Below are 13618 nucleotides of genomic sequence, written 5' to 3'. Positions count from 1 at the left end.
TGAAGAGTGGGAGTAGTCAAATCAATGTAAAGATTAATAAGTCAGAAGCTAGTGGTGATGAGGGATTGAGGGACATTTAAAAAAGATGGAACAGAATGAAAGGAACCGAGAAAGTACTTTTTTAAACATAAGCCATTAGTTGGGAGTACAGGGTCTGGAGTACGAAAGAGGAGAGGGTAATAACAAGACTTAGGAATGTTCATACAGGTCTGAACAGTTCTCTCTACGTGGAAAGCATAATATTGAAAAGTGTGAATATTATGAAGCGTAAGAAACCTTGTACCATGTTTTATTGTGTTGCAGGAAGTATGATTCAGAGAGAGACAATTTAAAGAATGCACTAAAATAGATTGGAGAGCAAAATATCAGTAGCCTAATATATTAAAGAAATGTTCAGCTGACAAGTATTGGAAACACCTTCTAGAGTAGACCATATAATCAAAAAGACAAATGAAAAGCATGAGAGAGCTATTATATTATTAATATTAATTTTTTTCCGTTGTATTTGTTTTTATTGTGTCATGTGTTTTGTTTGTATTCCACACTCCGGACCAGTGGGTGGCGGTAATGCCGAAAGCTGTTTGCAAACCGCCGATATAATAACAGAAGAAGAAGAAACTTTACAGAACGTAGAAGATTTGTTTGACAAATGGCGGGTGCTTTGAAAGAAAAACAACTTGTACGACATGTTTATGCTGCATTGCAGGTAAAATAAGTGAAAGTAATGGGGAGACATTTTTGTTAAATAACAGTGCGTGCTTTTCGGAAGTTTAGTTTATGTTTATTCTCACAAGTGCTAATAAGTAACTGTTAATTTACCGCTCCATACAGACCTAGGGGATTTGTTCACACCAGCACCGGGTTATATATCCGAAGATATTTCTAAATCTGTTTCAAATGACTCTGTTGTAGACCTAATATGATTCACTCTTTGGGTTTTATAATGTCTGCAAACTCAAACAATATTGTATAAATATTTTTGTATCCTTTTGGCAAACTCTCATAGTGAAAACAAAGTGTGTTTATTTTTTATCGAAAAGGTAATTCATCTGCACATCCAAAACATTCAGGACTCGACCTGAACCAAAACTTAAATGACCCTTAACGAATAAGGTCATTTTCACATTGACCCCTGCCATATTAGGCTACTGTCGTTACTGTCCACTGCTATATATATATTTATTTATTTATTGCAATAAAAGAGTAATATATATATGATAGAATATACATTTGTCTTGTTTGTTTTGTCTTTGTTGAGGCTGCGTCTTGTCCCTTGGTGGAAGGTCTGTACCTCCAGGAGACAGACAGCATGCTCCAGCTGCTGTGTGCTCCCTCTCAGCACCGCACAGACATACTGGCGTGGATTTGCAGCAGGTAGAATAAGATACATATACCATCTTTTCTCTTCTATCAAAAATAATTTGTATATAAATAAAAAGCAAATCCCTCTGCCCTATCTCAACCTGTAACTTTACAGTGTCAACCCAAACTTTACCAATTCCAAGGTGATGTCAATGAGATCCAAAGGCCCAGATGTTTTGACTGGAGGTAACATAGTTGTCTGTCGCTGCACATGGTTAGCAGTCTTTTGATAGACACTAATACAAGACTCTTATACTGCTGTGATCTCTTTTTGTACAAACAGAAATGGCTGTGATTGGGCAGGAGCTGATGCTGTGCAGAGCAGATGACCTGGACCTGATCAGGGTGAGAGGTTGCATAAAACTAGTAGATGTAATCGATTAACATATCATATTCTCACAATTAGGCCTGTCATGATAACCACTTTTGAAGGATGATATAATCATCATCATTTTAAGCCCATTCAGTTTCAAAAAGCAATTTTGAAAGAGTGTACTCTGTACTCTCTGTTTGAAAAAGAAAAGGACCCGAGTCTTCTAATGGTAGGGGAAAGCCTGCAGTTTATTCTGCATCATAGTGGCTTAAATGTTGGTAACATTCTTGTAAAAACAAACATGTATGTAAACACAACCGGCAATATCCAGGTGAGCCAAAAATAATTGAGGTCATGTCCATATATTGTACGAGAAGTCGATAACGTATTTATTATGACAGACCTAGTCAAAATAAACAGAAAATGTCTTGTTTTGTCTGTATAATTGATCAAACCACGTATCCAGGGCGATGCCACTCCTCTCTGGCAGCTTCAGTTCCTGAAGCAGCTTCTATCTTTAGTGCCTGCCTGCAAGAAGCCTGCTGGGCACAGAGTGGATCAGGAAACGCTACTGAACGAGCTCTACGCTGCTGAGAATCTGCCTCACTTCACACAAATGCTCAACCCAACTCTCGACCCCTGGCCTGCACACATCAAGTATGTATGCTGTCTTCTATTATCCTGCTGCACACATATGATATCCCTCCCTGTGTTTATTATCTGCTTCATGTTGTCATTCTCTCCTTTTTTAAATGCTCTTCCAATAGGAGACTGATGATTGGTAGAAGTTTGGTGGAGCTTCTTATATTGCATTGTTTCCTGTTATTGGCCTGCAGCATCAGTGTCTTTATTATTTGTCATCATGCTGTTCCTTACCTTACAGGGCTTTATGCAATGGCTCCAAGTCATCATCTTATAAGTCAAGTAGAGAAGTGGCTGCTGATGTTGCCCCCCTTTTAGAGCTGGCTCAGTCAACACTGCAGAAGCTACAGTCAGAGGTATGGTGTTCATGTGGCTGCAGTGTTATATTATATTGTGTCCATGTTCAATTACTACCACGTGAATTAGAAATATGTCACACTCTGTTTTGCTCAGTGTGAGTTCCTGAGCAAAGAGGCGCAGAGTCCTGGTGTCTTCTCCCCGAGCTCCCTGCGTGTGGCAGCGAGCGACCTCCAGCTATTGATGACCACGTTCAGCCATGTCTTTGAAACAGACCTGAGAGCTTACTGCAGCAGAGATCCGCCCAGCTTCAGCACAGAGACCGACGTCTTCGAGAGAATACACCAACTACTGCTGACCTTCATCATGGTACTCCCACACATGATTATTAGCTATTCAAAATTCTGTCTCAACACGAGCCTGAACCTGTAGGAAAGTCAGACTGACTAGAACTGCACCGAATAGTTTGAAGCTTCATTCATAACGGCGACATTCAAATTGTAAATCAACATGGAATGCTGCGCAGCTCTTTATTTTTGTACATATTGTATTTGTGCAGTGTCCGATAGAGATTAGGCTACACTAATATTATAAGTATTATTCTATTTGTAGAGTTCCAGTAGTGGCTGCAGTAGGATTGTTTCAGACTTATGATCAATAACTCCAGAGTGTTGTAAAGCCCAAAAAGTCAACATTTATTGAAAACAGATAGACGTAATCACTTCCAAAATTCACAATGTTTTTTATATAACCAAATACTTTATAAAAACAACTTTTTCACTGCGGTCATAATTCTGTCTGCTCTCCCACTGGCTGCACACAAAGGGACACTCTGCCGACTTCTATTCAATAAAGAAAGTTGATTTAATAAAATAGGACCAACCCCTTCAATCCGACTAATCACTTTATTCTAATTTTAAAAAAATGTTGGAGGAATTTTAATCAGTTTTAGAGTGATGACCTCATAAAATATGACGTCACACATTCAAAAACCTCAGTAGAAGCTTTGGATGCAAAAATAAAGACATTTGGTGCAGCCCCAACACTGACACCCTTCCCTCTTGCTTGCGTCTTGTTTTGCAGCAGTTGGAAATGCTAAAGGAAATATCAGAGGCTTCTGTATCTATGACTGAAGAAGTAAACCAGCTACACACACAGCCTAGCTACCGGAGCCGAGGAGAGAAGCGCAATTTACGTAAGTGAATAGTCTCTTTCCCTTGCACACTCGCACATAGTTAATTGCACGTTGTTAAATATTTGTTTCCTGCTTTTGTGTTTGTTCCAGAGGACCAACTGGAGGAGCTTACCAGGCGGATTGGAGACTTTTTCTCCCTGTTTCATTCCTGATCCCTCACATCATGCAGTGCACAGAAACATCAAAGCATCAGGGGGAATGTTGATTGATTGCTGAGCAAAGCACTTAAAATGATGTTAAGACATTTTGGGAAAGTCTGAGCTGTTAAAACTTTAACAGTCAAACAGAAGAGTTGTTGTTTGATTTCTCAAAGGTTAACCAGTGACGGCAGAACTGTGCTCATCTTACTCTGTGTGTCATGGAGACCGAATACTGTTTCAAACAAACCCTGTTTATTATCGGGGCAGGTTGTGTGTAATCTTTTACATCATTATATTGGCAACAATGTATTCCATCATGTCATTAATGAATGACTCAACAGTAATAAGCAAAAGGCTGTCGGTGGGTTTGTTTTGTTAGTAATTGTAAAATAACAATTCAACAATCCTGTTTTTACCATAACTTGTATTGTCCTTTGCACTACGCCATATAAATGTTCATATTGTATTAAATAATGTTTTAAACTTCAATTGTAACCTCTGCAGGTTTGACATTCATTGTTCCTTTCGCTCATTTTGTGATTATCTTTTAGGGCAGCAGCAATTAGTTGGGCAGAAATTGTTCAGGGTTGCTACAGCGTAAGGCAAGAGACATTCAAGACCTTATAATGGAATGAAGTTCAAGACAAACTTTGAAATAACCAAAATTGAAGAAAACACAATTACTTAGTGTTAAGCACCATTTTGTCTAAATATTTATTTGAACGTAAAAGATTAACCCATGTCATTGCTAGTTAGAAGACTGCATCTTAAAACCACTGTCCTCATCCGCATGACGTTAACGCAAGAGGAATTCAGTCAATTATATTAAAGTTATCAATTGAGATTTAAAATTTCAATGTCCAAAAACAATATATATAAAATTATACTTATAGAAGACTTCTATTAGACTTATTGAAGATTGATTTAAGACATTTTAATACTAATTAAGGGCTTATTTTTTTGGGATTAATGAATTCAATGCCTTTTTAATATTTAAGGATGTCACTGGTTTGTTCTTTTAAGGATTTGAAACTTGTCTGCTGTTTTGGATCATTTACAATGGAACATCTTATGGATGGATACAATGACATCACATTGGCCTTCACAGGGAAGCCAAACCATCTCATGAAGAAAACTCAAAAGGACTGCACACTTATGAAGTTTGAGGACAATCACTCAAGGTAAACAAAGCTGTGTCTCGTGCATATGACATCTATCCCTGCCTCTGACTGGTTCAACAGAGTAATAATACATAACAGGTTATGTATTAAGGCTATGCTTTTATATTTAATATTTGATTCATTACATACACGTATGTACACTGTTTGATTCCATATCTTCAAGGTCTCTCTGGTGTCCTAAGAAGGTTCAACAATGTGGCAGCAATAGGCTTTAAAGTACTGTAGGACGATGTCTCAAGGTGTAGACACATGCCACCGGTCCTCTCCATCTCCACATGGACAGCTCTCTGCCCCGAGCATGATGACGTGACAGTCCTAGAGAATCAGAAGCCTTTACTGAGCAACCATTCCTTCAGCTCATTATCCACGTGACCTTTGACCTTCAAGGTCATGGTGACCTCGTTGACCTGAGTAGGCAGCTCTTTCCCCATCGCCTCCTTCAGATATTGCTTCACATCCTTCTCCAAAGCCCAAATGTCCCCCTCCACTTTCCGTACAAGCGTTGTCTTGCGGCTGCCGTGGGTCAGGTCGCAGTAAACCGGGATGTTGTGCATGCGAGAGCGGCGGATCATGTAGGGCAGAGGCGGCGGTGAATCTGCCGGGGGGGTCCAGCCGGACGGGGTGGTACCGGCGTGTTTAGGCGGATCGGGGACCCGAGACGGCGGGATGAGTCGCTCTACGAACTTGTATTCTTCCGTAGATTCTACTATCACACTCTTTTTTTCTTCTGGAGAAGCATTACTAATCAACCTAAGTCCGACAGCAGCGAAAGGATGTCCCGGGGACCTGAAGGTTCCTCGAAGCACTCCGCAGAACACGGTGGACTGGAGGGTGAAGCAGGCCGCCATCTTGTGTACGGTTTACGCTTATTTTTCTTCCTCTGCTGCTTCTTTTGCAATTGTGGCAGACTGGAAGCTTTACAGCACAATGCTGCCTCTCACAGGACATGATTATATTGCAGTTTGGAGTGTTTCTATTTACATAGTTGTAATCCTGTCGCGGCGATGAGTTCAAGGACCGCTTTCACAGTTTTTGACTGATTCTTGGTGTGAATGATTCTTTATTGTCACTGACTTTGTGCCCAGGTGTGTATGTGGGTGATTCTTCATCTTTCGTCATTTTTGAGTTCCTTGCAGAAATAAGAAAAACAAAAACACATTTCCTATTTTTTATTTTTGTGACACTCACTTAACACCAAAAGGAACATACAACAATGTCATACATAGACCAGTCATTATTTTTATAATATAAAAAGTGGCCTTTTATGTGTTCTTGCTGTATATTGTCCCTGGGCCTGATTTTGGATATTCAAACCTGCTATGTTTTGAATTTAATATTGACCTAATATTAATTGTATGTGCAAATGACACATAAATGGCAATTTTAATTAAATGTATCATGTGTTGTAAGATATATTAGTATTTCATGTCTTTTTTTATGGAAAGGACACCTGTCCCTTGGGGTCCCTGTCATTTCCATCGCACCATGCAAAATGTGAATTTGGTGATTTTAAAAAAAGTTTTTAAACTTGGTGATCACAGCCATAGTCATGTGACAGGAGAGCACATGGCTGCAGCACAAAGACAGCTCCATGAAGGGAAGTGATATAAGATAAAATCAAGTGAAATATTTGGTAAATCGAAATATGTTAATTAGCTGTCATTTCCAAATAGCTCATATAGATCGTGTGCATGTGACGTCACGCTTACGTCCCAACCCGTAAATCAGCCATGTTGGATGATATACACAACCAAGACGGCGCCCGTTCACGTATGAGTTGCTGCAACGCTTCGTAATTTTCTTTGTATTTAAACGTCTAAGATTGAAAGAAAATGCCAATCGTGTGCGCAGTGTATAATTGTGGTCATAACGCTACTCGTGACCCAGAGAAACGGTTCTTTAGATTTCCTAAAATCATCAAAAACAACGATCCACAAAAGAGGGATGAATTGCTGTCTACCGGACGCCGTACGCTGGTTTAGCAACATAAATCGTAAGGATTTAACAGAAGAAAAAGCACAATTCACCCGTGTGTGTGGCGTCCACTTTATATCTGGTAAGAGCTCATGCTAAAGCTATGTTTTCAATGTTTACGTTAAACATTTGTGCTTATGATATACCCGAACACTGTAAGACCTTGCTTCTCCATATCGCTGACTGGTAAATAAGGCACTTTCTTTACATGTGATGCCATTTGCTCTTTTCTTCTGTGCATGCTTTTGTTTGGCTTATTCTTGAGACTACTTCACTTGCAAAAAGCAAAGCACCAATGTGAGAACATGCTTCACTTAATCCAGCCATACAATCACAGTGTGCGAGGATAACATCGCCGCTCTTCTCACTCACAAACCACGGCTTGAGCGGTGTATCTCGAGCTCTTTGAGAGTGATTTACACGGGCATGGACGAGCACCCTGTCATCTTTCAGTGGTTTGGTAAGAAGACTACCAACCCAGCCAGAAACAAAGAAATTCTAAGCATCTAAGCTCTTCTATGCCTTCATTTGTGCGTTGGTTGCCCACGACGTTTGTAGCACAAGGTAGTTCACAATATCCGGATATTCAATCGGCGGTAATGAATCTATATCCTCAATATAATCCGACGGCTTTAGCGTGTACGGGTCACGGCCGCAAATTTGGACTTTTTCTCTGAATCTTGTCTTTGCAGAGGACTCCAGAGAGTCAGAATACTTTGAAGAAGTCGGAGTTGTATTGCTGTTGTTGTTCGCTTTAGACGCCATTGTTGATTTGTATATCATCCAACATGGCGTTGCACGCATACGTCACACAGTTTTGTCACGTGTTTGCACACTATCTATATCCTTTAAATGTAGAAATAATAAGAAAAACAACATTTGGTATTGTCTGTTTTGTGTTTATTTAATGCGAGCTCTAAAGAAGACGTTAGCATGCTAACATATCATGAGAATTTCTTTAAAATGTGAAAGTGTAATTTCCACAACAGTCATTTCCATCACTTTGATTATTGTGATGGAAAATACAATGAGTGTTATGGCTTATATCAGTGAAAATAATGTGTATTAAATGAAATGTCAGTGGGGTAGCTGATAGAGTGAGGTCCAAAAATATATCTGCAATTACTATTCACCGACAAGGAACCACCAAAGAGAATGAATCAGGGACTTTTTATGTTTTGCGTTATAGTAAGTGCAATATTTGCAACTTGCTTGTAGGTTTCAGCAGTTTCCAGAAATGTTCTGCCATATGATTTTATCTGCTTAAAAGGTCAGCATAGACCATCATATCAGGAAGTTTTAATACACAGGATGTAGAAATATAAACATATTGAAACATTTCTCTAAATACATTTAATTTTTTCTAAAAAGTTCCAGACCAAAATGGTCTGTAGTTGAAGAATCACCCATGTATGTAACAGATGCATTCCGTGACTAGGTGTTTCACAGTTTGCTGTTTTCTTCAGGTTCCACACAGTCCATTCTCATGTCTTTTCCTTTCTTTACCAAATTCCATAATAGTCCGCAGTGTCCCAGTCTTTAGTCAAGTCATAACTGTATGCTTTCTCCCTCTCCCTATAACAATGTTCTTTCTTTACACTATTTTTTCTATAGAGAATTAACGTCCTTATCATTTCCCCACTCTTTGTGCCACACAGCTGTTATGTTTCTCTTTTATAATAGATTTAAACTATCCCAGGTATCGTCTTCTGCATTAGGTAGCTGTCATCTAACTGAACACCAACATGCAGATGGTTCAAAAGGACTGGAGACTGGGCATACACACTGTGCTGCATTCTTCATCCCTCATTGTGAGGTAGCAGTGAAGAGTGGGCGGAAGAAAACAATTATCCCAGTACACTGGGATACACTGGATACTTCCAGCTTTGAACCCATTTTCAGTGTTTCACAAGCACACTCGCTGGAGAGTTAATGAATTTTTAACTCCCCAGCGTGTTGGAAATGACAGGTCTCAAGCGCTTCTTTTAAACGACGTCCTTTACGTATGGCCTGTGCACAGCCTCATCACCTGTCACTGGGTTTAATTCAAATGCTTTAGACTCTGTACAATTTAGTTTTACATGTTTACGGAACTATTTCGTCTATCTCTTTTTATTCTTTCAATATTATTTACATATTAAATATATTCAATATATTATTTTCTGTCCTGTAGCTATTTGTTTTCATGTCTGAAATGTACATTTTAATAAAAAAAATGTATAGCCTAATAATATAATGATAATCGGTAATCCAACATTATGTTATTAGAGCTTGGTTTTATTAAGATGCACTTTTGTGAACGAGGATATCCCATTTCATAACTGAGGATTCCTCTGTCCTCGCATGCATCTCTCGGTCGGAGCTCAGATGCGAGGAAGAGACGTAAGTGAGGGAAATGAAGATGTGAAATAAGGTATGGGATGAACCCAATGTATATAGATATAGAGATCTATAGATATATATATCTATAGATCTCTATAGATATATATATATATATATATATATATATATATCTATAGATATATATATATATCTATAGATATCTATAGATATATATATATATATCTATAGATATATATATCTATATCTATAGATATAGATATCTATATCTATAGATCTATATATATCTATATATCTATAGATAGATATATCTATATATATATATATCTATAGATATATATCTATAGATCTATAGAGATCTATCTATATCTATAGATATAGATAGATATCTATAGATCTATAGAGATCTATATCTCTATATAGATATTTAACCTACCCTTTCTCGCTAAGATCCTTGAGAAAGCAGTTGCAAAACAGTTATGTGATTTTTTACATAATAATAGTTTATTTGAGGTTTTTCAATCTGGATTTAGAGTTCATCATAGCACAGAGACGGCACTGGTGAAAGTTACCAATGACCTTCTATTGGCATCAGACAAAGGACTTGTCTCTGTTCTTGTCTTGTTAGACCTCAGTGCTGCTTTCAACACTGTTGATCATGACATTCTACTACAGAGACTGGAACATTGTGTTGGCATAAAAGGAACCGCATTAAGCTGGTTCAAGTCCTATTTATCTGAGCGATCTCAATTTGTATGTGTTAGCGATAAATCCTCCATGACAGCCAAAGTCAGTCTTGGAGTTCCGCAGGATTCTGTACTTGGACCGATTCTATTCACCTTATATATGCTTCCTTTGGGCAATATTATAAGGAACCACTCTATAAACTTTCATTGCTATGCGGATGATACCCAATTATATCTATCAATTAAACCAGATGAAAAATATTAATTGGCTAAACTTCAAGCATGCCTTAAGGACATAACAACTTGGATATCTAGCAACTTCTTGATGTTAAACACAGACAAAACTGAAGTTATTATACTTGGCCCTAAATGCCTCCGAAACGCTTTTTCTAATGACATAGAAGCTCTGGATGGCATTAATTTGGCCTCCAGCACCACTGTAAGGAATCTTGGCGTCATCTTTGATCAAGATCTGTCGTTTAACTCCCACATAAAACAAATCTCAAGGACTGCCTTCTTTCATCTACGTAACATTGCAAAAATAAGACACATCCTGTCTCAAAATGATGCAGAAAAGCTAGTCCATGCATTTGTTACTTCAAGGCTGGATTACTGCAACTCATTGTTATCAGGTTGTCCCAAAAAGTTGCTTAAGACTCTTTAGTTGATCCAAAATGCAGCGGCACGTGTATTGACAAGAACAAGGAAACAGGATCATATTACTCCTGTATTAGCTGCTCTGCACTGGCTCCCGGTAAAATACAGAATAGAATTCAAAATCCTTCTCCTGACTTACAAAGCAATTAATGGTCAGGCTCCAGCATATCTTAAAGATCTCATAGTACCTTATAAACCAACTAGAGCATTGCGCTCCCAGACTGCAGGGTTACTTGTGGTTCCTAGAGTCTCCAAGAGTACAATGGGAGCCAGAGCCTTCAACTATCAAGCTCCTCTCCAGTGGAACCAGCTTCCAGTTTGTTTTCGGAAGGCAGACACACTCTCCACATTTAAGAGTAGGCTAAAGACTTTCCTTTTTGGTAAATCTTATAGTTAGGGCTGGCTCAGGTTTGCCCTGGATCAGCCCCTAGTTATGCTGCTATAGGCTTAGACTGCCGGGGTACACCTCCCTGCTCTCTTCCTTCTCTTCGTCTCTCCTCCCCTCCCTCTCTTCTTCTCCCTCTCTATCTGTATGCATTTATGTAAATGTATGTTACTAACTGTCTCATGTGGCAGGTTGCCACTGATAAAGTTTACGTCAGGATCAGGAATCGTGGCTGCGCCTGCTGCCCTGCACCGGGAAGCCTTTTTGACATTTTCCTGGATTCATCCAAACTTTCTCTTTTTCAACACAACATCATTTTCTGTCAAATGTTGTATTTGTACTATGTTGTTTATCCTGTACATACGACTTCTATTGCACGTCTGTCCGTTCTGGGAGAGGGATCTCTCCTCAGTTGCTCTCCCTGAGGTTTCTTCCATTTTTACCCCTTTAATTATGGGGTTTCTTTTTGGAAGTTTTTCCTTGTGCGATGCGAGGGTCTAAGGACAGAGGGTGTCGTAACCTGTACAGTCTGTAAAGCACACTGAGACAAATGTATAATTTGTGATATTGGGCTATACAAATAAATTTGATTTGATTTGATTTGACCACCTTTATCACTCCTTTCGGCCGATGGCGCTACACAAGGTTTCCTTTCTTCAGGTGATGGCTACAACCGCCGTTTTGACGCTATCTTAACAGACTTCGATCGAAAGGAGAGATGCATGGACGATACTATTCACTATGACAAGGACCTTCACGAACTCTGGTGGCGATCCATTCACTTCCTCGCTTGTGTAGGCCAAGCGGGCATTGTGCTGAATCCCGACAAGTTCCAATTCGGACAAAGAACCGTGGACTTCGCCGGCTTCCGGATCTCTGAGTCGTCAATCAAACCGCTGCCTGGGTGTGGAAATCTTTGACGTCTCCAAGCGGACCTGTCTCCGCCCAGATTGGTCCCAACAAGGCATCGGCTACTTCCTGTCCCAAAAACACTGCTCTTGTAACTCTAAACTACCCGACTGCTGCACCGATGGGTGGCGAATCACCTTGGCCGGCTCAAGATTCCTCTCCTCCGCTGAGCGACGGTACGCCCCAGTTGAAGGCGAAGCCTTGGCTGTAGCGTGGGGCTTGGAGCAAACCAAATACTTCACCCAAGGGTGCGACGACTTGCTTGTGGTCACTGATCATAAGCCGTTAGTCATATATATATATATAACTGGGCGACCAAACCCTTGACAAAATCACCAACACCCGCCTGTTTAGCTTAAAGCAACGGACTCTCCTCTGGCGTTTCGAGATAAACTACCTTCCTGGGAAGACTAACCTTGCAGCAGATGAAACATCTCGTCACCCAGCTTCCTGCGCCAACATACACTCGACTATGGAGGATGAGGAGCGTGCCATAGCGGTGGCCATCCGTCGAGAGGCCAAAGAGTTCACTGCATTGTCCTGGGATTGCCTCGCCAATGAGACCTCCACCGATCCCTACAGTATAAGAAAGTATAACTGAAGACATTCACGTGACCCGCAAAACATGCAGCGACTGCAACAGGAACGCGCCATCCCAGGCTGCCACACCATCCATTCCCTCTGAAGTGTCATCCACCCCCTTTGAGTCAGTGTTCGCAGACTTCTTCAACTACGGCGGCCAACATTATCTGGTTGCAGGGATCGTCTGTCAGGCTGGGTTGAGATTTTCAGAACCCCGTTCGGCACGACCCAAGCAGGCGCAGCTGGTCTTATCGCATGCCTTCGCATCCTCTTCGGCGTACCCGAGGAACTATCTAGTGATGGTGGCCCCGAGTTCACCGCCTCGGTGACTACAGACTTCCTTTCTCGGTGGGGTGTCCGCCGCCGGATATCCTCTGCATACTTTCCTCAGTTCAACGGGCACGCCAAAGTCGCAGTTAAGACAGCCAAACGCCTTCTGATGTCCAACATTGGCCCAACAGGGTCTCTCGACAATGACAACCTGCTCCGCGCAATGCTCCAACTCCGCAACACTCCAGACCCGGATTGCAACGTATCTCCAGCGGAAGTTCTATTTGGCAAGCCCCTGCGTGACGTGTTTGCTTTCATGAACCGCATCCCTAAGTTTGACAATCCATCAATCCGCCCGATCTGGCGCAAAGCTTGGTCAACAAAAGAAGATGCCTTGCGCACCAGGTTCACCCGCACTTCGGAGTCATTAAATGAGCACGCTCGTCCACTCCCTCCACTCTCTCATGGCGACCGGTGAAAGATTGTGCATCTTAAAATAAAGTACTTAATCATAGAAACATTAAATAAAGTGTAGCAGCAGCTTGAGTTTCCCTTTTTCTTTAACTATTTCACATCTTGATTTAACTGTCTCAACCAATGTTAGAATAAATCAGTCTCAACACATCTTAACAATTGAACAGTTTAACCCAGGCTAGCACATCCTGGGTTAAACTGTTCTCTGTGG

At 40.5% G+C, this 13618-nt stretch overlaps 2 protein-coding genes across 2 annotated transcripts; one reads left to right on the top strand and one right to left on the bottom strand.

Annotated features, from left to right (window-relative positions):
• The first annotated feature begins 561 nt into the window (after positions 1 to 561).
• haus7 (HAUS augmin-like complex, subunit 7) lies at positions 562 to 4438 on the top strand. Its single transcript, XM_029436470.1, has 9 exons — positions 562 to 706; positions 1259 to 1374; positions 1478 to 1548; positions 1646 to 1707; positions 2142 to 2332; positions 2559 to 2673; positions 2771 to 2983; positions 3698 to 3809; positions 3900 to 4438. The coding sequence occupies exons 1-9, from the start codon at positions 650 to 652 to the stop codon at positions 3959 to 3961; spliced, it is 999 nt and encodes a 332-aa protein (XP_029292330.1). The 5' UTR covers positions 562 to 649; the 3' UTR covers positions 3962 to 4438.
• mrpl49 (mitochondrial ribosomal protein L49) lies at positions 3289 to 6051 on the bottom strand. Its single transcript, XM_029436471.1, has one exon. The coding sequence runs from the start codon at positions 5976 to 5978 to the stop codon at positions 5454 to 5456; it is 525 nt and encodes a 174-aa protein (XP_029292331.1). The 5' UTR covers positions 5979 to 6051; the 3' UTR covers positions 3289 to 5453.
• Positions 6052 to 13618: the final 7567 nt, after the last annotated feature.

Source organism: Cottoperca gobio, chromosome 7 (assembly GCF_900634415.1).
Source record: "Cottoperca gobio chromosome 7, fCotGob3.1, whole genome shotgun sequence".
Lineage (NCBI taxonomy): Eukaryota > Metazoa > Chordata > Actinopteri > Perciformes > Bovichtidae > Cottoperca > Cottoperca gobio.
This window is presented reverse-complemented; position numbering and strand designations above follow the sequence as displayed.